This window comes from Streptopelia decaocto (assembly GCF_964273445.1).
Source record: "Streptopelia decaocto genome assembly, chromosome: 6".
In the NCBI taxonomy this organism is placed as follows: Eukaryota; Metazoa; Chordata; class Aves; order Columbiformes; family Columbidae; genus Streptopelia; species Streptopelia decaocto.
Genome location: NC_138660.1, coordinates 49,158,230 through 49,183,861, shown reverse-complemented (window position 1 = coordinate 49,183,861; position 25,632 = coordinate 49,158,230). Strand labels below are relative to the sequence as shown.

General features: G+C 35.4%; 1 protein-coding gene across 1 annotated transcript; it reads right to left on the bottom strand.

Moving 5' to 3' along the window:
- Positions 1-3,667: 3,667 nt before the first annotated feature.
- On the bottom strand, positions 3,668-25,134 carry SLC38A11 (solute carrier family 38 member 11; the record flags this gene model as incomplete). Its single annotated transcript, XM_082055674.1, has 10 exons — positions 25,060-25,134; positions 23,093-23,227; positions 21,026-21,091; positions 19,236-19,342; positions 18,783-18,862; positions 10,783-10,853; positions 9,684-9,845; positions 7,834-7,946; positions 7,043-7,174; positions 3,668-3,913 (listed from the first exon to the last, which is right to left on the bottom strand). Exons 1-10 carry the CDS (start codon positions 25,118-25,120, stop codon positions 3,668-3,670), a joined length of 1,173 nt encoding a protein of 390 aa, XP_081911800.1. The 5' UTR covers positions 25,121-25,134.
- Between the last annotated feature and the right edge of the window lie 498 nt (positions 25,135-25,632).

Below are 25,632 nucleotides of genomic sequence, written 5' to 3'. Positions count from 1 at the left end.
ACAAGGTATGCTTTTCACACGAGTTCTCACGCAGCACTACAAAAACTAGAATAACTACTAACCACTTTTGGCCACAAAATGCAGTGAACCACATATGGAGACATCTTTTAAGCCTTTTTTCCACAAAAAATATTTGAACCAAAAATAAGAGCAAAGGGACTCTCTGTCACCCAGTGACATATTTACGTTACTCATTAATGATAAGGACAAAATATAGAGAAACAGCACAATATTGCCAAAGTAAAATAAGTACTTCTTACATTACTACAGCACCTAGGAGTCCCTGTCATCCATCAGAAGCCACTGTACTAAGTAAGCAGTACCTGAACACAGAAAAAAAATAAGACAGCCCCTGTGTCTAGAAACAAGACATCAGACATGCAGACAACATATCACCATGGAGTCTCAGCCAGTCAGTCTTGGCAAGACAGCAGTATCACCACTGTCAGTTTTTCTGCTGCCATGAAGACAACAGACACCACTGAAGCCAAACAGGAGGTAACTGGAGCAGGCTGTGTGGAACTTTTTCAGTATAGGGATTTCTGCTCGCTACAGCTGAGTCTGCCAAGTGTGCTGCTTCTGGCAGATGTCAGCTTCCCATTGAAAGCCGATTTGCAGGATCCCACGTATAGCAGGTTTTACAGAATGACATCTGTAATTTATTCCTTCGGTGTCTAAAAGTCATTTTCACTTAGTTTCTAACTTCGTTTTTGTCTTCAGCTCATTACTTCAGTACTTGTATGAATCAGCACACCCAGGAATTTTGGGGGAATTTCCAGTGCTTTTGTCCTTTAGGAAACCACATGTGAAAATTCAGACCTTCCTGAAGCTTTGCTGAGTGCCTGCTGCATGTGATTTTGGAATTCTATAAATCAACTACAGCTTTCCCATGCAGTATTGTCTTATGAAATACCTAGAATAAAAGTTTAGCTAAAAATAAGCAGAAAGAGGAATAATCAAATAATCTAATTTCTCTTCATGAAGAGTTTTCAGTCAAGTCTTGAATTCATAGGATATATGTACCTGAATCTCATCTTCTCCAAAAGCTTCCTAGGACTGAAGGCCAGAAACTAGAAAGCTTCTATTGATTTCCTTCACTGGCCTGAATTCAAATCCTTTACTTCGTAAAATCTATGCCAATTCTAAAAAAAAATCCAAAACCCAAATATTTCAACAGAGTTTCCAGGCTGAAACTCGAGAACGGCTTTTTAAAATCAGATCTCCATGTAACAAAACTGCTATAAAAAACCATAAACCTTCTGTGCATTATGTTTGTTTTTTGAGTTCTCCTTCCTGCTATGGGAATCTGTTCCGTCTCATGTCTTGCATGAGATTGTTTAGTCTGCTACTTTTTTGTCCTTCTCCCTAACTTCTACTCAGTGTTCACACCAGACAGTTCAAATAAATCCTCACATTACATTTAAGTTTTGTTTGCTACCGAGTCACAAATACTAAATAGTGTCTCTACTAAACAGACAGATATCCTTCCCATATCTGACCCAGATAACATGTGTGATATGAGATATAAAGATTTAGTGTGTAAAAAAATATATAGAATTACATCCATTTAGCAAACCTAAGTGATTCTTGACTCCCTCCAGACAGAAATGTGAGGAGGAAAAAAAATCTCCATGGAGTCCACTGTAGTACATGGGGTATGCTCATCTGACAAACTTTCAGAGAGAAAATACTCTGTGAATGTGCGGAATTTTGTAATCGATAAGAAGGACACTGCTCTAGAAAGTTAGAAACTGTCTGCTTAGCTCTTGTAAGAATGGTAATTGTACATCTGGTGTCCTGAAATGCCTTCTCAGCTAGAGAAAGGAACTTGGAAGACATAGTGAGTCACACTACCAGCTTTTGATGTGAAAACCCTGCCAGTGAATGCTTGTGGAACGTTGTTGTTCTCCCTCCGCCTGGACTCACTGAAGCCCTGTCACCACCCAGCACCTGGGGCTCTGGCGCTCCTTCCACTCCTGTGTGCAGCACAGTGCTGCCTGCAGGACTGCAGCACTGCTGAGATCCTGCACACGCTGAGGCCAGCCAGAGCATCCCAGTGGGTTTTAGAAAGCTGCAACAAACCCCAGTCTGCTGGATCTAAACTAGTGACAAATATTCTCCAGTTACCTGGATAGCAGATAAATTTTCACCCTCAACATGGACTCTGTGTAGGGAAATGAAAACAAAACAACACTCCCATTTCTCTCTAATAGCTTTACAACTTAAAAAAAACAAACAAACGAAACAAGCAAAAAACTCCAACACCCCCAAAACCCCAACAATACTTAAAACTTTTATTATGAAAGCACTGCTTTTAAAAGTGTATTATTCTTATGAGTATTATCATCATCTAGTGACTCTTGCTTTAAAATCTATTTAGCTAGAAGTCTTGAATGAAATAGCTTTTTCATGCAGGATGAACTGAAGACAAAAGCCATCACCAGCAGCATAGAAACAGAGCAGCATTATACATCTAGTTGTCTAGTTTGCAAAAATGAAGATCACAATAATGCAAAAACTGACTCAAAGCACACAGTTTCATTTGATAACATTTTCAAAATCCCAGTACTGATATAGAGAATGCTCATATTACTCATTCTCAACTTCAAATTACTTATATTCTAAAGGCATATGTTCATGTGTATTTTTATGTATACATATTTACATATATACATAGATGAATCCTTAATATCAAATGAATTTTGGAGAACACAACAAATGACTGAAATTTTACAAACCACAATGAAATCAATAGATACATATTGAAAAGAATCAGAGGCCTAAAATGATAACCAAGTTTAGAATGTTTGCTTACAGGATTTGCTTAGGCTGTACACGCCTAGCATATAGTAATGTTTCAATCCAGTTTCAGAAAAAATAAACAGGGTTATAAATGCAAGATGTGTTTGTTATGCACATAATTTTCTTCTCTGTCAATCTTGAATATTTACAAAGACCATTTACTTGAACCTTTTAACATTCCCCTGTGTGGATTTATTCATGCAAAGTCTTTTAATTAGAAGACCACAAATTGTAACAGTTACAGTTGAATTGTATCAGTTACAGTTCAGACAGAATACCAAATTGCCCTTGACTCAAGAGCCAGTACCAGGGATGCTTTCAGCTCTAAAGGAAAGTTACTGTGAAATCAAAGAGACAATTAATAGGGGTCTTTCAATTTAACAGCAGAAGTTTAATACACATAGACCTAGACATACTTTTTTCCAGGACTTCAAAAAAGCCCTCATACTATAGTGTGCTAATAAATGTACATTATAAGATTATAAAATTAATAAAAATTAAATGACAGCAATGAAACATGGGAGATGTTTACATCCCTAAGCATTTCATTCATAGCTATTAAACAGCATTTCAGACTGTGTTTAAAAAAAAAAAAAAAAAGAAGCAGCTTTTTTTGATAGGTTTGCAAGCTATTCAAGTAACGCCTACTGAAAGGCACCTCTAAGAATTTTTTTTTCAACAGCTAAAAATTAAGTCTTATATGGAAAAGGATTGCAGTATAAAATCAAGTATGTAAATACAGTTACACAGTTTAAAAATTTTGGTGCATATCAAAACATAAAAGGTCTTTGTTCCACTCCTTCAAACTGGCGCGTATGGCTTGCTGCGAGATGCACCTGATGCAGTCTGGAGACTGGCATGCTACCTATGGTGGAAATGTACTGTTGGGAAAAGAATCATTGCTAGGGAAGCAGTAGAACATTTCTTTTCCATGGCTACATTCCTGGGGATGCAAGACAGTCAAAACAAACCCAACTGTCATCACTAGCACACCGACAACAAGAATCAGGCAGGATATCAGGCTGTCTGAATGGTTCCATCGCTCTTTGGACAGCCTTAGATAACACGCTGTTGGGATGATAAAAACAAGTGGGGTAGCACTCAGAACTCCCTGTGTGTGGGAAACAACAATAGAAAAAAACCTGCATAAGAATATTTAGATGTGAAGAACAAAAACCTACATTTTAAAATGGTTGTGGTTAGATTGATACAATAGTAAAGCCAGAGAATAGAGCCCTTTTCCAGTCTTGCTCCATGAAAAATTTTCTTTTCAAAATCACAAATAACTTGCAAAAATATCTGTAAAACTATTTGAAATAATTCAGACTTAAACGCTTTTGCTTTGCTGATACAGAATAATATTTTATGTTTCAAGTACTATCATATCTGATTACCAGACATTTCTTGGCTTCAGTTCAAACGTAATAGCATAATAGTTCTGTAATACTGTAACTGACTTAAAATATTTAAGACCATTCCTCGTAGGAGTCTAGATATAACACTGCCTTAAAAAAAAAGGGGGGGGGGGGGGGGGCGGGGAAACATCATGTAGCAGTTCAAAGAATTCTGATCAGTTTCTACATTTATGATCTGATTTGACTTCCCTATGAAATCAAAGCTCCTTCTGAGACAGTAGAACAGCTCTTATTAAAAATCCAGCTTCTCTTTAGATGCTCTCTTAGACAGATAAAAAGCACCTGCTTAAATGCTTTTATAGTACAGCCACTGCATATTAACATGAGTTACATGCCAAAAGAGAGCATATCTATGCAGAAATTTTGAACACTTACTTTGTCACATACTTAAACACTATGTTTCAATGTAATTATGGTGAGGTAGTAATCCAACCTACCGAGTATCTTCACACCATTATTTGTACAAACTTTTGTATCTTTTTATGGTAGAACCTGTTAACAGTGATCAGTACAGACATCAAAAATAGGGACAAACACAAAGTATCTTCATAAAAACTGAGATACTCCAGTATGTGAACCAACATAAACCAGGATCCCAGTAAAAGAATAGCACAGGAAAATCCATGGACCCTTGGCTCCCATATGACCAAATGGCTTCCATGGCTACCACAGGGCTAACACAACGGCTTGTGTTTCATTTTAAAACCAGAAAGCAGGGAAAAAAGTAAGCATAGTCAGAGAAACAGCAGGAAATGCCATCTGTGATGGAAAACCAAAAGACAGCTCTTCTCCCGGACAGAAAGCCTGCTGAGAAGACAGATCACCTTTCTTTCATATGTAAAGACTAATTTTTCTCTACTGGTGGATATCAAGACTGAGCAACCTTTCTAACATCCAACAAACATGTACAGCTGTACTGTCAGATTCTCTCTGAAAAAGGAAAACAAAACATACCCACAAGATATAAGCTACCCACTCAAATCCCTGGCTATCAACTTCTACTTGTAACTGAATTAAGCTATCAGCTTGACTAGTGAATAATTGCTTAGACCTCCCTGGGTAAAGATATTGCACTGATGAAACGTTTGCTTTTGAGTGATTATTTTAAAACAATTTAATTCCAAATGGGAATCACACATTTTTATTCCTGCTAGAAAGACTCACTGGCATTTCTCTGGTGTACATTTATTCTTAACATATTATACCATATAATAAATGTAAAACATACACATATATAGACATATATGGGCACACATAGTTATTAGGTTCATTATACCAGTATTCAGATATTTGGCTGGAATAGGCATGTGTGTATGTATGCACACATTTAAATATTTTTATTGGTGTGTACATACACGGACAGGTGAATTTTCTGCACCTTTAATGTAAAAACAGATGGAAAAAAGATGGAAAAGAAACTACAAACAGATGCCATGAATAAGAAATTTTAATGGAAACATGCATCCTAATCAAACTAGTAGGAATATTGTTTATTTTGAGCTGGTTATAATTTGGAAAGGTTCAACTGAGAAGAAACCATACAGGTAACTATTTTAAATAGAGGGTAATTGGATAGCTTATCTGAATAGTCAGACTTGTTCTACAATATTACTGTAAGCGTGACCTGCTAAATCACTGCTACGAAATCACTCATTACTGCTCAGTTAGCAGACAAACTGTACTGTAGAGCAGAACAGTGTATCATATCATAATGTACATACAAGTTTGTTCCATCAGTTTTAGGCAAGCGTGCGATATATAGCTTGAAATTATCAATGAGTGCATGGACAGGGATGTGTGGAGGCAGTTCTAAAGTATTTCTATAGAGAAGCAAAGGCTCCCCTTAAAAAGTTTTCTGCACTTTCTAACTTCTGTATCCCAGAGTATGATATTTCCACATCTGCTTTATTTATTAAAAATAGCTGACCTGCACAGAAGGCAAACTGTTAAGACAAAAAAACATTTATCATAATGTAGACTGGACTTCTTTTTAACATTTGCTTTAATTAAATGTACATTCTGTGCCAAAACAGACTGATTTCCTCTGTTAAGTCTGCTTTGCTAACTAGTAGTCTCAGACTCCAGCAGACTACATGGCAGTGCCAGCCAATCAGGTTACTTAATTGTATGAAAACTGGTTCAAGTCAATAAGCGTCTTGTGCATGTGCCTGGTAAGCTCCATCTCTGCTACGAGGTGATACCAGACATGGGAATGTTTACTGGTAAACAAAGCAGTTTCCTTCTAAAAATCATACACTCAGGTTATGAGTTTTCTCAGTTTTGCTCCTTTTTAAGCCCAAACCAGGGAAAATTCCAGTTACTATCTCTGTGGTCTCACTACTACTAGGTTGTTGGGGTTTTTTCTTTTTTTTTTTTTTTTTTTTTTCCCCTGCCTCTCCCACTTTGTTTTTTTGCCCATTTGGCACAAGGCAGGCCTTAGGATCTGCCCCAGTCTTTAGGTACTTGCCAACTTCATCAGAAGTAGGGATTAGAGAAGCAAATGCTAGATTCAGTCCTGCAGTACAGTTAGTATGAATATTTTAGTGATATCCACAGCAGATTAAATACATCGGGTAAGTCATCACCACTTGCTGTATCTCCAGAACAGTTCTAAAAGCTCTCCCCAACTACATGAACTTCCTGAACTTGCTTTCTCCTTTAACTATTTGATTTTGAAGCAGTGAACAATTCTTTTTTTTCTACTAACATTTCCACTGACTACTGTGTTGAATTACATAAGATTTGCAGTAGAGCTGTGAATTTTTCAGAGTTCTGTTTTATAAAATAGTGACTTATTTAATAGAAGAGTATACAGGTTCACTTACATTCAGCTCTAAAACTATTCCAAGGCAATCATACACGAGTGATACACCCGTCGCCACAGCAATGATAACCACTGTCACAACAATATGGAAAACTGTTGAGAGGTTCCCATGAAAAAACACATTGGCAACCACCTGAAACAGAACCACAATTTTAAATCTTGATTTTGCTCTTTATGTTAATAAACAGGTTTTCCCAAATCTTCTAACTTTAGTAAACTAAAGGAATAGGCGAGAACACACTGACTGAACATTACCGATCTCGCTTCAAGAAAACATTTTCATCCACTTCCAAAAATAACTCACAATGAGCATTACCAGAATTGCAAAACACTTGCAAGACTGAATTATACCTGCAGGATTTAGAGTATACTCCCTTTCTTCTCAGTTTCCCACTACAGAATTAAAACTACTTACAATTATTTATGGAACAGATGGCTTTCCTAGATGGAGATAGTTTCACAAAGCAACACCAGTAAGCACGATAAATACGCTATTTGTGGCTGTTCTCAACATAATAAAAACAGTGGCTTTTATGCCAAACTTGAATTTTTAAGTAGTCCTGATATTATTAATTATTAATATAATATTGGATAATATTATAATAAATGTAATACAACATTATATTGCCAGAATCTAAACTGTACAACTAGGACCTCATATTAATTGCATGCAGCAGGACAGGACATGCTGATATTTCTTACAGATCAATCATTGACTTCAGCTACAACATGTATTACTAATGGGAGAATATTATTAATATTTCTAAAACGGAGAATGCAATAAATTCTTACCTCTCTCGTCACAAAACATTCAAGGGGGAAGGTCAGAATTACAGTAACTCCATAACAAAACCTTCCAAATGTAGCAAGGTTGTCACCTCTACAGTAGTTTTCAAATATATCTCCTGAGGCACAGCAAAACAGCAGTTAGTTTGAACTTCATGTCATTTGCCTATTTGCAAATTGAAGCATAAGTTACTGGAGTTACTGTACTAACTGAGACTTTCTGATCCCTTCTCCTGACACATATCAATACACTGTAGTTACCAACACAAATTACATCCAGGGGAACTTTCACCTTATCCTACTAGTAGCCATGTTTTTATTTCAAAAAGATTTTAACACATACACATTAGAGTTTGTCATCTGTTATCTTCCCCTTAACACAGATTTTGTATGACATGCTGGTGTTTGTTTAAATAAATATGTGACCAATTCAGAAAGAAAGCTTGTATATATAAAAGAAAGGTTTCCTTGAAAAATGCAATTCCTAGAACGACAACAATTACTTTTACAATTACAATTACAATTACAATTACAATTACAATTACAATTACAATTACAATTACAATTACAACAAGACTAAGGAGATACCTCTGGAGAACTGCATTACCCTCCATTACCTGATGGTATCTAATTATAGCTGGCAAAAAACCCATTATAAATGTATGGATTATTATCTAGCAAATCTTACATCTAAGAACAAAAGCATTGCTCTGGAATTCAAATCATCATCATCTCGCTTAGTGTTTACCACAAAGAATCTAGAATAATGATCTCGGAGCCACAAGAGACATTGCAAGATAGTGATGAGATGATTTATCAGGTCTTTTATAGTCGATTGCTGTCTTATGATTTACAACTTTTATGATCACAAGGATACTGAAGAAACAAAAATATGTACTTCAGAGAAAACAGCCAGAAGATTTTGAGAAGGGAGACAGAAGGTAAGACGGAACCTGCTTACAGTACAGTCATATGCTGAGGAATAGCTGCAGTCAAAGCTTTCTATACCTGAAATATCTCAGCCTGTCTGCACTTAATTGAGCTACAGTTGCATCTAGGACAGTAAGTTATTCTGCATAAACAGCACTGGAGGCAGGAAAAAAGGACATGGTACAATTCCTCTGTTCTCAAGTACATGCTGGTGCTCATCAGGAAAGGGAAAAGCTTGGAAGCCTCCTACAATTTGGAACAGCACTATTAAATAACAGAAAATCTGTTTCCTTATGAAATATATATTCTTCCTGAAGAAGCTAATGTAGTGAACAAATGTATTCCCTGTTGTTCTGAAAGCACCTTTTCCACTTCAACAAAATGATGTTCAATAGTACGATGTTACATTGATTATATATATTTATACATATATTTATATTAATACACACATAGAGGTGACGTTAGGATTAGTTACAGTAGAACAACTGTTGTAAATACAGGCACTATCTCTAAGTCAGAGCTAGGATGTTGTATTAGCAAAGCCAGGAAAAGATACAGGACAATGTACAGAAATACATATATTCCAGCCACCCTGTAGAAAAATCAAGGTCATTTTTGTTCTTACTGCTCTCTGCTTCTGCATCATGTGGCTAAATTACAGATATTTACTCCTCAGAGGTATTATGATTACGGAAGCATTCAATGGAGACTTTCACCAGTGAGGCTTACACTTCAGAATGTGGCACCTATTGCCATCCCGTTTTGCTTGTTGGGTAACTACAAGGAATGTCCTAACTACTTCTGTCCAAACATAGTATGATTTGGCATTTTTATAGTCGCTAAGATATTAACAGCTAAAGTCAGACAGAAAGGTAGAAATGTAAGGATTACGGCAAGCTCCAAAATTCAGGGATTGAGTAGTTTACCTTCTGTGTATCCTGTGAAAGTCATATATCCACACGCAGCAAACATGACACTGATAACAACAGCGAGTGAGACAGACACATGTGTGACTCGAGACCAGTTCTTTAATGTGGGTTCTTGCAGAGACCCATATATTAAAAAGCTGTTATGGTTGCAGATGAATGCTGAAACACACACGATAGTTAATGTAAATGTAGGAACTCATGCATATAAAATACATTTATGAAGTATATATTCAAAAGTAGGAGAGACACAGCACAATCATTATTAAATATAAACTTAATCTTTAAATTAGTGGCAAAGATAAATGGCTTGAACTTTTACTTACTTGATTTTGGTGAAGGTTTTTCTTAATTCTGAGAGGATTCTGATTACTTTACCCTAAAATGACATGCCATTTCCCACTCTCCCCACCTCACTTTTCTCTTCCTGCTCTTCTTTTGCTTAAGAACCCCACAGCAGCTTTGAAATTTTTTTTTTTTAAGTCCACAGAGTCATTTGCTACTTTCAGACTTCTTCTGACATCCATTGTAGGCAGCAGCAAGCATTGGGAGACCTTAGATTATCACAGTATTAACAAGAAGTAACGTACCAGCTCCTCCAGGCAGGAACAGATTTTAGGATGAGGATAATGGAGGCAAGTTGAGATGCACGTGAGTGGTTCATTGTGAGAAATGGGCAGCCACAGGCACTCTCTAGTGAATGTTCGCATTGCAGTCTAAGTTTTTTCCTGTTAGAGGTTATCTGACAGAATGCAGAATGATCGCAGCCTCCTCAGTTTATCAATCAGACTAACCGTGTTGGTGCAGATGTTTTAAGACGACCCAGGCAGTTGAGCTGGATTCACACACCACAGCACTGTTCCTGCTACAGCAGCAACAGCCTGTACGGCCAGATGGGCAATGGATGGGGATAATGTCTTAAATGATAACAACTAAATTCACCTATGGATGACTCAAAGTCAACTTCATTTTTTTCCTAAACCATCTTAACATGCATTAAAAAAATTACAATTAAAAAATTCAGTTTCTAAGTCCAAAATACTAAATAATTTCCTAACAGTTGATCTGAATATTGAAAATAGAAAAAAAAATTACTTACCAAATGACATCACCCCAATGGCTTGTACTGCATTTGGTTTTGCAAATGCCCACGCATTTTCTGATTTAGGTCTAAAACAGACATTTGTTTTAATAGATTATTCTCTTTTCAACTATCAGTTATTAAAAATAATTTAAAATACTATGCTGTAATGCAGAACTGCTAGTCAGGTCTCCAGAACTCTCTGAAGTAGGCCACAGTGTTGATCAACATAAAGTTGAAACTAGGGACATACGCTTCTCACCTCTGTTGTTTTGATTAAAATATTTCTGTAACCAGTTTTTACAGCCAAAAGTGTCAGCCTGTTTCAGTGACCAGTTTTGTAAATGAACTATTCAAATCATCATATACCAAGTAGCAGCAACAGTGAAGGTAAAACTGTTACTGACTCTGAGTAAGGTTATCTCAACCCAAAATCTCTATTTAAAGGCAATTTCTTCCTTTGAATTTGCACATCTAATCCATGCAGTCTAGAGATACATTTTCCTAGGCTACAAATCAAGTAAGACACTTCACCTTTCTTTAAACCTGTTCCAACTGTTCCTCATAATAAAGGGATTCTGATAGTTCCCAAAGGAGCAATAAAGTATAAGAAAGTATATGGAGACTTTTACAATCAGTCAAGAATGTAATATCCCCCACATCTGTCCCTCTAAGATATGCTCACAGTTTTGGACCTGTGGTTATTTTAAGTCTTAGAAGAAGACCACAGAAAACCATCAGCAATCTTTGCTAAAATCCATTTGATGTATGAACTTCCTCTCTGAATAAAGAATTAAAATGAAGGAAAAGGGAAGGGCATGAAACATTCTTTTTCAGAAATAACAAGTGACATTCACAAGCCAGTTGAACATTATATGCATAGAAAAAGCAACAGTACAGAGAACTTGCTCTTAAGAAGTCATCTGCTGCTAACTTCGCTCTGTTTTTATTTACAGGGAAAGCTGCTGCCACCTGAGAGCTCAGCTGCTATTTTCCTACTGCCCGAGAAAGCAGTACAACACTCGTGCCAGTTCTGTGAAGGTAACAATGGCAGCTTTGTCTCTGCCTCTGTCTGCTGATAACTAGCTGGTTTTGACAGCCATAGTAGTCGATGCTATGCTACATTTCATTGCTTTCAAAGGTTTAAATTACACCCCCACTCACTAGAAAGGAAAAAAAGACCAAAAATATGTTGTTGTTTCCCCTTTCAAAATTCCTATCTTACCGTTGCTTGACAGCTCAAATAGTCAATCCTTCCTTTTCTATATTAAAAAAAAAGATTTATAGTATCTAATGCACATTCAGTTCAGACTTAAAGCACCTTTTCAGTTCTTAAGCTGTGGTTGCTAAGCTTTGCTTTGAAGTGACCAGAACCCGAGCATCAAAATGAAGTTCAGTTCTTTGTCCTCAGATGCAGTATATTGTCTTGACTACTGTAACATACTGCTTCTAGTCTTAAGAAAAAAAAAATTAAATATTCCAAAATAAAAATAGAATATGGAAAGCTAACATTGCAACTCTTCCATTCTGTAACCACTAGAGGTCAGCTTTGATATCAAATACACAGAATGAAAATTTGTTTTATACTATTCTTTGGCAACAGAATTTGTGAAAGCCTCCATACCCCCTTTTCTATTAATAATTAACATTTAGATTATCCAATACCCTATAAACCAAAATATTTTTAAATGCACAGATATAAAGAATGCTTTTTGTCTGAAACATTTATGTGAAAATGGTACATCCTGCACAATAGTATAGCTATATTATAAGCTCCTATAAACAGGGATTTCAAAAATGGAATGTAGAAAGCACCTTAATTTCAGTTGAAACTTTTTTAATAAAGTGGCCAAATAATCAACTAAAAGAAAATATCACAGGAGATAGTTTTCCCCCTGCACAGTGTTTGCTTATGCACAAGCAACATACCAAAATATAGCTTTGCTTTATGGATCAATAACAAATCGGATTGGAGTACTATTTGGGGGGAAAAAATCCAAAAGAATAAAATCCTGCTTATTTAGCAGCTTAAGAAAATAAATTCCTTCCATCTAAATTCCTTCTAGTTGCAGAAGGCAGGAGGAATTTCAAATCCACAATTTGAACATTTGCAGCAGACTGCAACGGCATACAATGCACATTGGTACATACGACATACACAACAGCATATGACTGCTTCTTACAGTAAGTCATATACTGCTGCATGTATTTTGAAAAACATTTTTGTACCTTCAGAATAGATGGCTCTCACACAGATGTGATATGTAAAATAGGAAGTGAAAGCAACGCCGTAAGAAATTTCATTTCTGAGCATTTAGAACTGAATCAACAACTCTAGAATTCTGAACATACCAACAACAAATCATCCCCAAGTCCCATTTGTAAGACATACAGACTTAGGCAAAGCTCCTGGAAAAGTGCACAGGTGACACAAAAGTGTCTACATAAAATGAGACTTCAGACTAGGAAGGATAAAATTGTGTCAGGAAACAGTTGCCAGTCATTATGGAAGAGCCATACAGTGAATAACAACTTAGGTGAATAAGTTACTTATGTGAATAACATACAGTGAATATAACTTAATAAATGACTGACAAGACAAAGGGCACCTAATGGAAATATCAAGTGTCAAGGTAAACATGCATACATTCACATGAACGCGTGCCTCTGTGTAGCCAGATGCATACGTTGGCTGAAAAAGTCTATCACAAGAACACCAGGTAACATGATACCTGTTTTGCTTTTCCATATCCTGCTGCTACGGTTCAAGATAAGAGTTGTGGTTTGTGAGGTTTTTTTTTTTTTGAGAAGGACCTTTCTTCTGACCAGTCTGACCTACATTCTTGTTAGGAATTGTTAAGGGATAATTTTAACTACTGCTCATACAAGAACAGCAGTAGCTGGCAGATAAGAATGAATGCCAAAAACAGCTAGCTTGCTGCTCCCCACTCAGTGTATAAAAACACAGGCTCTGCCTGCATGAACACAAAGATTTTTTCATGTTGGAGAAGTAGTTAGATGGAACAAAATGAAAGTTAACAGAATAAATAAATTTGTGATACTAAATGCATTTGTAGAAAGCTGTATTATCATATTAGAAGTTGTAACACAAAGTAAAAGCTGAAAGGTAATAAATGGTGATTCTTGGAATAAAAATAATAAAAGCTCAAACAAAATGACATTCCAGGTGACATCCCAGACAGTAAAAAGTCTCAGCTGAAAGTAAGACAATAGCAAGATAGATTGACAATGAGAACTGTCCATAGGAAGGTAGTGAAGGCCAGTGACAAAGAAAGCCTAGAGGTTAAGAAAATAAGACCCTACCCAGTCTTAAGTATATTTAAGGGAAAGTATAGCATAATAAACACACTAGTGAGTTCAAAAACCGTTTTGAAAGTATTCATGTTTATCTACATAAGAACAGGGGAAAATGAAAAGAAGAAATGGACCAGGCAAAACTTAAGATATCCTAACGGGGTAAAAGGCATTTTGCACCCAGATCCTGAGTAAGAGTCGAATAAATTTATTTGGCAGTCTAAGATCGCGTATCTTCTACTTCTTGTAATATGTTTACAGTATAGTATTCCCCATCTTAAGATCCACACTATGCAAAAATATTTTCTGTAATTTATGAAGAAATGCTGACAAATATAACACAACAGCAGAGTGCATCAGAAGCAAAATATCTTTAAGGAGGAGAATAGAAACATACGTCCCTGATCTCAACCCAGCTTGCACGTAGGAAACACTGATTGAAAAAAAAAAAAAAAAAAGAGTTAACTTCTAGAGAGGAAGCAAAGTCATATGTTTGACAGGGGAGCTTGGAATGTTGGAATGACAAAAGACTTCCATTGTTTTGGATTGAAGATCAGTGACAAAACACCAAGTTTAGGTGCAAATCAGCAGTTAAAATAATCCAAAAACACATGGAAAATTAATTCAGGTTTAATTAAATGATTCAGACACTTAGAAACCTACTTGTTTTAAGTTAAAATAGCTTTCTAGGTTTTGTTTAAACTTTAAGCATTTTAAAATACTGAAAAAAGTTAATAGATGCTGAATATAACTTCAATCAATATAATGGAAAGAAAATGAGTAATGTTACATCAGCCTTGAATTTTATATTAACCAAAGTCATCTTGGTTGTTAAAGAACACAGATGAGACAAAGCTATATGTCATCCCCACTTAGTTACAGCTGCTTGAACTCCTCTTTCTTCTTTAATGGAATACTTAGCAGTTCTGAAAATATATGGTAGCTTAGGTTTTATTTTTTAATTTCATCACACATTAAAGTTTATCTTTTCTTACTATTGGATTATTTATATGAAGGAAAGAATCAACTTTCTACTTTGAAGTTGTTTTTCCTGAACACTTGGTGTTTCATCCCTGTGACCAGCTGCCAGTTGAGTAATTCTCACGTCCTATTTATGTGTAGCAGATGCTCTTGAAGTTTTTCCTAGAGCTTTATGTATTGTGCAGACACTGACATCATGACATTTTTTCCAAAAGAACACCAAATTAAAATTATACATCTTTACAAGCTACATAAAATATGGCTTTTTACAGCAATGAATGTTAGTTTCAGCTTTGAAGCATGAAGTTATTTTATGCAGTTTTACCATACTGTACATTTACAGTTTGAGATCATTCTAACCCATTGTTTTTGATCACAGTAGCAAAACACCCAGCTGTAAGTAGGTGGAAATAAAATAAAGAATGGATCATCAACATGTATTTTTATCCAACATCTTGAACTGTTGAGAATAAACTTTGGGTCCAGAATGTTCATTATGTCCTTCAGGCAACAATAATCATAGGGACAATATTGATCAAAAGCAAAACTGGGGAAAAAAATAAGGTACCTCAATTTCATATTTGTCATAAGAGGAAATAACATAAATCAAGTAATCTCTCAGCATTCTTTTCTTTTTTTCCTGAAAACTAACAATAAAATAACATTCCTATAATATCCCTGGACAATCCATTCCACTCCCAAAGAAGATTAAAAAACAAAACAAAAAACAAACAAAAAACAAACAACAACACCAAAAAGTGCAACATTCCAAAGACTTATAATTGCCATTTTTCAGCCTACAGTTTCAAGTACGTCACAGCATTAAAAACAGCAATAATGTGGTTTCACTGATGGTCTAACACATTGCAGAGGGGTTCTAGGAAAGATAACATTCTCTGTTGTCCAAATAATAGATATAATTTTCAACTACCAACATAAATTGCATTTAAGCAAAAAGGCAGTTTTATCATCCCCAGATAATCTTGTTGTACTTCTCAAAGGGAAGCAATCTTCTCTTTGAAAAATCTAAAGGTAAGTGAAAACTGATTACTACTCAGAGAGTAATTATCAAAGCAGGAAGATATCTGAACATGATTCCAGTGGAACCTGACCTGAGCCAAGCACTTTTTAATGCATGCAGCAGTAACCTGAATGATGGAACAAAAAGTAAGAAGCATCCTGAACAGAAAGCATGAAATGTGCAGTTATCACAAGCATGCTAGAGAACAGGGCGAAAAAAAAGAAATATCATCTGAGAAAGCAGTATTAAATTCCGTAGTGACAAATTCTGCAGTTACGCAGGGGGAAAAAAAGCCTTCATGAGAACAGAGCAAGGAGGAAACAAGCAAAAAAACCACCCCAAACTTCATGAGAACAGAGTAAAAGAAAGGAAAAATTGCCAGCTCACTGCTCTGTAGAGAAGGGCTTGATGCTTCTATTAGACTGCAAACCCAAGACATTTCCACAATGTCATGCTGTTTTCCAAAAACGCAAACATCAAACTAGGTTACATAAACAGGAGCACGGCAATCCCCAAAATATACAGTTGAAAGGGTCCTCAAGGTACTTGGCATGTAAGGTACTTCAATCATTCTCCTCTGCTCCTCAGTGGGAATGCCACTGGCAGGTGGGGCACCATGATCTTGCTTCAATTTGCAGAGAGCTTAAGGCAGCCATTGAGAATGATGGTAGCACAGGAAATCAGAAGAGGAACACTAAAGGAACTGTCTTTGCCTAGTCTATAGAAAGGATCACCAAAGGACGACAAGTTACAGCTCTTTACAAGTGTTTTTTAAGCATTTGAAAAAGAATGAACAATTTGCTGTCCATATCTGCTGTGGTCAGGCCAAGAAGCAACCAACATGAAATGCAGTAAAAGAGACATGTGATAGACATTTAGGAAGAAGTCATAAGAAAAGGCTAGTTGAGAACTGGAATGGGAAATCATGGCATCGCCAAGAACAAACTACGTAACCACCTGTCATCAACGACAGGCACACCATCAGTTCTGCCATGTAACAATGGTAGGGATTAAATATTCTGTCTTGGCCCCATCAAGCCTTTATCTAGGATTGTACAAATTCTTTTCCTATACGATGGATCTGAGGACTGCATTTAATAATCATTATTTTTAAAAAATGTCTTTGAAATCTCCAACTTCTGTACTGTACCGTAATAAGGATTCACAGTAAATGACATATTTACTTGCTTCACTTATTATAATACTATGATGGGACCCACACTAAAGTATATTAGTGTTCTTGATTCTCATTGAAAAAAAAAGACATGGCATATCATTATACCATTAATGAAATACTAGCAGAAAGTTTTAATAATTAAGGCATATGTCTAACTGTAAAATACAAATAGTAAAAACAGACTTTGACAGGATGTTTGTGAGGCAAAAAAAAAATTAGCAGTTTATCAACTTGCTAGATGCATTTTTGAAAACAAGAAGTATGAAGGCAAAAATGGAAGTCTCTAAAGAATTAAAAAGTAAAACTTCAAGAATCACTCAAACTCCAACTTTACTTATTCTAAGAAGAAAACCCCATGGATTCCATAATTTTCAATACATCACAGCTGTTACCATACTACACAATACATAGCTTCTTCCTTTTTTAACAGGAGATTTTGAGATTACCCTCTCAAATACCCTTTTAACACACAATATGTAAAACATTCTGCCTCAGAAAGATGGTGAAGGGGAAGTCCCATGCTGTCTCAAGTGCCTCATTTTATGGATGACAGACAATATCACTTTGTACAACTTCGGAAATTGCTATTCTAGTCATCTTCCTAGCATTAAGCATGAATGCTCTGCAATTAACCCATATATCACAGCAGTAAGACAAACAAAGGATTATGCGTAACACTGCTGGAACAATCACGGTGGAAGAATCCACTACTTACAGAAACAGCAGAAATACTATATAAAACTATTGCAATAAATAAAAAAGCACATTCAGAAGCAGAGGTTGTCATCTTTATTAATTTATCTTCACATTTAAAAGATAAAGGCAGACTTTCTAGGTCATAGAGAAAATAGCATAGATTCGTAAAACTTTCTTGCAATATAGTTATAAAAATATTGCCCAACAAATGCTTGTGTGTACTTAACTGTCTAGAACACTCCAATGTCCAATGTTAAATATTACTTTCAGAGTAGGAGCACTGGAAAACAGTTCTGCATACTTATATTGTTTTCTCAAATAAAGTTTTAATAAATAAAGAATAATAAATAAAGAATAAAGTTTTTACTATTGTGTTCTCTGTTTTCATGATTTTGAACACGAATTTTATTATGAAATATATATTAACAGAAAAAGAAATACTCCTAAGATACTATCTATTTCAAGATTGTAAATACAGGCCTTCTGATGATACTAGACAGAATTAAAGATGCCTCAAATGACAGACAACCTCACATGCCCATTCAGAAGCCACTTGGTAGTAGCCATATACCTGCAATTTTCAATTCATTGGTAGGTTTTTTGAGGCTTCTTCTACATCTGCTTATGTACAAAAGAAGAAGAAAAATAAAAGGATAAAGTAGGTTTTAGCTGTTCAGTTTGTATTACTGTTAATACAGATTTGTTTTTTCAATTATTTATCTCTCCAAAAACAGCCATGTTCCAAAACTGTGCAGATACAAGTAACAGTGAAATAGCAAATTCCCCATGATAAAAAATTCACTTTGTGGCAAGCGTAAGAATACTCACACTTGTGGACTCAGTGTTACTGTTCTCACCATCACAATAATCAGTATGACAATGGTTAAAATCAGAGAAATAAGAGATACCTGTAAAGGTAAAAACACAAATTCAGTCAGTAAGCTGCTGAAAGGTTGTCCCTGATATTCCCATTCACAAATTTCTAATCAACAGAGCTCAGCATTTCAAGATCAGGCCTGTATCACCCAGTGCTTTACAATGTTTGAGTTCTACCGGCAGTAGATGGAAAAATTCCAGCAATTCATATTGAGACCAAAGTTTTGCTTAAAGTATTCCAACCTTTCTGATATTTCTTGGGACAGAAGACAGTCTGAACTTCTAAACTATTTAACATGCTCTAGCCAGATGTAATTTAGTTCAAATACATGAAGTTATGACTCGCACTTATTTTCTAGTGGCATACAGAAAATAGGCTAAAACTCAACTGCTATTGTGATTTACCTTTCCCAGTTTTGCTATGTCGCGATATAAAGATAGAGGCAAGGTAAAGACGATGGTGGTAAGAAGAATTATGAAGTGACGATCAGTAAGCACGTTATCTGGTTCAACTAAATAAAAAAAGAAATAATTTATTTCTCCAGGAAACTAACACGAGGAACAGATTATTAACTTTTGAAAGGCGAGGCGTAACAGACTCTGACACTGAGCAGGCTTTTATCTGCTTTATTCAAGCTAAGTAACACTGAAATAAACACTAGGCCTTAACTAACTTCAAGAAAGCCATACATAGCATGTACACAATCACAAGAATTATAGGAAACTTTGGAAGTCTGGCATTTCTACAAATAGATCAGTATGAATTGAATTCATCATGCCAGGTTTGATGCTGGCAAGTAAAACATTTTACTACTTCTTTCTGCTATTTACTCTTCAGGATTTTTGACACTGTGTGTTGGCATCAATTACTGTGCTGTTGACGATAAGCAAATTCTTAAAGAACGATCCCAAAATAAATTAATGTTGAGGTTTCTTTTGAGCACCTTTTTTCTTGCTGTCTGCTGGCTTCCACTTGCAAAACACAGATTACCGTGTGAAGGCAACAATAATGTTATAATATTCCCTGCAATCAGAGGGATTTATTTGTACAACTCGTGTTTTTTCCAAGCCAATGACAACTTACAATAAAACATATCTCAGTTTCAAGTCAGACTACCACAAATCATGGGCTTGAAAGAAAGCTTGCTGTATGATTATGGCTGGAAAGGGGCAATTGACATGGAAAGTGTCTGTTCAGTTCCCTCTATTCTTTGGGAGATTATAATGCTTTCCCACCTCTTTCCAGGCAGGCATTCTACCAGCCACTTGAAAAATATGTGCCATGTTGGGGTCTCCTCCTATTACAGAAGTCATATTGTATATAAATCATTAGGTATTTACTGTCACTATCAACCTGATCAGGTATTCACAGAGCAACAGTGTGACAGTTAAAACTGCATCCACACCTTGCAGGCTTCACCTACCAAAAATTATAGTCCTCCTGTGGAAATCAAACAGTTCATACAAATACTGATTTCCACTTCACTGCAGACACATTCTTTTTAGTTTACTTTGCCAGTGAAGAATGTTTTAACTTAGCTGGCCTCGCGATAAAGTAGATGGCAAACATGCACATAAATTGCTCCACTGATTCTGCTGTGAAAACTTAACAACACAGGAAATGTAACAAGAGCATGAGCTAAAAAGCTCAAAAAGCCACATCTGGTTTTGCAGTGAATATCTAAGAGAACTGAAGGTTACGTATGCAGTTCATGACCAACTATTACAGATATGCTTAAGTATTAAATCCATTAGATTACAATATTTGCGAGCTATCCAGAATTATTCACTAGATAAAGTGCCATTTCAGTATTCAAATGATAATTAGAGGAAATATCTAAAAAAAGATGACAAAATATTATGATCTTGTAAATATACCACGGTGGAAGACTCATTCTATTTGCTTAGTATTTCACTGAAACATGTGGTCTCTTCACTGACACTGAGTTCAATGATAACCAAGGACCAGGATTCATAGTATTTATTTGAGAAAGCCTTATTTTAAAAAAATCCCAAAACCACATTCATATAAATTTACTTCGAGTTCTCAACTGGAACCATATTTAAGATTAATTTAGAAGCAAATTAACAGATAGGACTTCAGATTCACACACAGGATGCTAATCCCTTAATACTTATGCTATATTCCTACCCAATAAATTTTCCCAGTTCTGAATTTTTCAAATGCATCTTACCTCCAGGAATTCTCTGAAAAACTTTAGTTAAAGTATCTCCTGTTATTATGTTGTAACTGATCATAGCTTGAAGAAAATAATATTTTTTGTTAGTACAAGTCAAAGATGAAATATTTGATAAACATTTAATACACATATTCCATAGACTTCAGGATTATAGACCAGTATCCCTCTTATATGAATTCTGGCCAGCACCAACAACTTCGAAGTTTCAGGTTTCAAACAAAATTTTTAAAAATTCTTTAACACTCCCTTTTATTTTATATATATATATTTAAAACAGGCACAACCTAAGTAAGAATCCAGTGTGATAAGCAAGACTGTAGTGCTGCTCTGCCATCTAAACTTAATTCAGAAGAGGAAAAAAGGCTTTTAAAAATTGTTTCTAACAGCAGTTCTTTGGAAGTTTATTTTCAAATTCTTTTTTCTATTTAGTAAATGTCATGTGTTAGTCTAATAATCCATCTCACAATTAATTGCACAGGACTTCCTAGTTCATGTAAAACATTAGCAAAATCTTTAATCTAGAAGAAAGGAGGAGAAAATAGATGAAGACATCAGATATGGACATCCATTCCTTCTTCTCATTAATAAGAACTACAGCCATAACATTCATATTTCATTCTTATCTCATTCTACACTAAAATGTGTATACCTATGCATGTATACATACACACAAATTATATTTATATACACATTGACAACCAATGATAGGACAAGGGGTAATGGGTACAAACTGGAACACAAAAGGTTCCACTTAAATTTGAGAAGAAACTTCTTCTCAGTGAGGGTGACAGAGCACTGGAACAGGCTGCCCAGGGAGGTTGTCGAGTCTCGTACTCTTGAGGCATTCAAGACCTGCCTGGACGCCTTCCTCATCTGGGTGTTCCTGCTCCAACAGGGGGATTGGGCTAGATGATCTTTCGAGGTCCCTTCCAATCCCTAACATTCTGTGATTCTGTGACATGGTCTTCACCATTTAGACAGCACACATATAGGTATTGACCTTAACTAATGCATAAATATTCACTGTTGTGAAATTTTAAGTCATCAACACTACTTATAGAAACAAGTTCAAGCACATATGTATAACTAGTTCCATGGCAAAGATGGAGATCTTTAAAATTCTTTTCCATTTGCTCTATGAAGTAGTAATTATACTCTTTTTTAAGTCAACATATGTATCATTGTTGCCTGCAGTAACGGTAACTTGACTTCCTTGAAAATCTCAGCTACCTGTAATAAATTCAGACTGATAATTACCAAACTAGGAATTTTGGTCTGGGACTCTGTGGTCACTGAGTCCAGATTCAGTATCTCAAGTTACAACCTCTTGCAGCCCCATGTGTGAACATATCAAGCTTATTTAAGATTTGATTTCAGGCTATGAATTTATTTTAAATTTCTGGTCTAATTTTTGCTCAGATTATACCTGTTTGTTTTTTTTACTAGTTCTTCTTCAAAGGGGTCTTGACTGCGCAGTCTCTTAGCACCTCATTGTTCACAAGGCTGAATTAATACTTTTAAAGAGGAATGACATCAAATAATATTCAGGCAAGATCTGATGAGTGGCTTCTCCAAAGACAGCAATACTACCTCTTTGGAAAAATATTAATTCAATATACTCCAATATAATATAGAATATTATATATATTATAATAATATTATATACCATATAATTCAATATACTCAATATGACAAAAGTAATATTTTTCTTTTGTTTCAGGAACATCAAATCTGTGTTCTGTTACTCATTCTAGAACAGAATCTCTTCTTCGCTATTTCTCATAGCTACTATTGTCACTAATTCTTAAGTGTGCGATTGCTAATTTCTTTCTCTGCTATGACATTTCAGTTCATTTCTATTATTCTGGTCCTCCAATTCACTGAATTCTTCCCCAGTTATTCTTCAGAAAACACCAAATATTTTTTTCTTTTTTAAAGGAAAGAGGCCTATACAATGTATTCCTTACAGAGCTCTTAATATTTAATCAGTGAAAGAATGAGGTAATGTGAAAAAGCTCGCTATTTATAATACTTAAACATTTTTATTTTATGTGATCTTACCAATAAACGGATATAAAAACTGAAGAGTTGAAAGAATCAGATAACCTACAAGACCATATGTTTTTCTGACCAACTCTTGATAGGTGTTGGTACTGGAGAGGTTTCCTCCTTTAATCAGTAATATAATGGAATAATCTGTTAAAATATAAAATTACTGTTAAATACAGTATGAACCAACTTGCGGTTGGTTACTGATCATCTTATTCACTCCTTAAAAAAAAAGTCTGTAAAAAGAAAAATAATGACACTGAGAAGAGCAGGGATGAGAAATCTCAAAAATTATCTCAGTCCACCAACACCAGGAGTTATAGGCTCATATTCAGAGTACATTCCATCTTTCCCAACTCCGGACAGAAGAAACAGACTCATTTTCACTGGTTTCCAGCATGGTCAAAGGGAATGAGAACTGTCACAAGCACCAGAGGAATAAAAATTAAATTAATAATGCAGAGGGCTCCAGAATGGATGGAGCATTTGATTATATCCTGAAAGGGAGTAAAATGTGAAGACTGCCTGTGTCATGGTGCTAGAACTCTCAATCACTTTATGCAGCTATTTATTCAAGATTGTGAAAAGATAAAGCCTGGTTAGGATTTTATGTCTGCTTCATTGTTTATGATAAAATATTAAAAACATTTTTATTGGATACTTTTAAAACAAAATACATGTAAAGTAATTTATATGGAAAACCATGAAGCAATGTGCCTTGAAACAGATGTCAAGGCAGAATTAATTCCAGACTGAACCCCAAGATTTCATGAACAACAGTTTGAAACACTGCTGTTATGTCAAGCTATGCTTTAGTATCATTCACAAAACTTCAAAAAGAGTTATCATTAAATGACCTAAAATTGTATTTGTCTGTCAATCTAGGGCTACACACAGTAATATTCAAAAACATCCTCCAAAATGAAATACAGTGAGAATTGTTAAGTAACAGCTATTTGCCAATTATTCAGTAAAACCTAGGGAAAATATACAGTAATGTTACATACTTAGCCTGTACCTTTAAGTGCTACAAGTCAGAAAGTTGTAACTAAAGTTAGAATTTGATTGTGCAAGATATATTGAGCTACAGCTTTAAAAGAATAAAATTCTGAGTTTAATTCATGGGTTCTGGGCCTATGGCTATAAAGTCTTCAAAATACTTAGAAATGCAAAAGACAAATCAGATTCTTACTGAAAAGCAACTGGAATTTCTGAGCTATGTGTATGATGTGATTTCATTAATGTATGATACCATCAACCACAGAGAAAATTTTACATTCATAACAAACATATTCCTTATGTTATATTGCTCTCCAGTCAAACCTTGATCATTTATGAAGACTCTTCTATGATATTTTAAGCAATGAAAAGCATCAACTGCTGCACAGCATATGGGCAACAGAATTTATGCCATTCATGTTGACTTGGTTTGTCATTTTAAGACTTCAATTCACAGTCTTTACAAAAAAATCTCCCTTGATGCCAATGGATTTATGCTTATTTATCATGTGATTTCAAAACTTCTCCCTTTCTGAAAGTAAATCTGTTATTTTTTTTGATGAATGACAACTAAATATAATATTCAAAATCATAGTACAACAAGGGTTTTGATTCTGTGGGATATTTTTTAAAAGTGCTATACAACCCACTCAAGGATCAGTCTCTTAATTAGGGTAGAAACAGTGGAATAAAACAGGTGATTATGACGCACAAATAAGAGCTATTCTTCCAAACATCACCTTGACCTAGTCTAGGAAACTAGGCTTTAAGAAAATAAAATGCACACAAAAAGCAGGTTTATAGGTTGTACAGCATAATTCTCTACTTCCACTAATCTGCTCAAGGGATTAGTGAGGTAAGGAAAACATTTGTCATTTTTATTGTCATAGATATACTTGTTTAAGATATCATTAGCTCAAGATTAGCTAAACTTTGCAAGACTAATTTTCACTTTACAATAGAAACTGCTTTTAGAGTACCTGTGATATAGGCAACCACAAATAAAAGCAGTACTCCTAGCGGAAAACCGGCTTCCTTCATTGAATATGGCAATCCTGTAAATAAGAGGAGAAGAGATTATACAAGAACCTTTCCAAATACTTATTCGTGATGATGAAAACAAAGAAATATTCAGATTTTTAAAAATGCTATCAATCTCCCAAATTGGGCCAGCATGCCTAACAACCTCAGAAAGACCATTTTTATTTGACGAAGTGTTGCCCAGATATGAAGTTCAGTGAGCACCTGCCCAGATAGTTCTCTCTGATCGCTATGGCCAAGAGGCTCTGGGGTATTTATCACTGTGAAACATGATCTCAACTGACACCTCTGCATTTTTGCATAGTAAGCAAATAAAAATAGAGACAAATCATCAGGAACAGCAGCAGAAAGACAACAGTCTTATTCTCCAAAATGGATAGTCATACATGTCGAAACAAGGCTGAACACAGGACAGTGAAGAAAAGTGCACTTACCTATAATGCCTGATCCTATGATGGAGTTGATAATGTTAAAGCCAGCTGATGCCAGATCACCATTTCCTCCTTTATTCT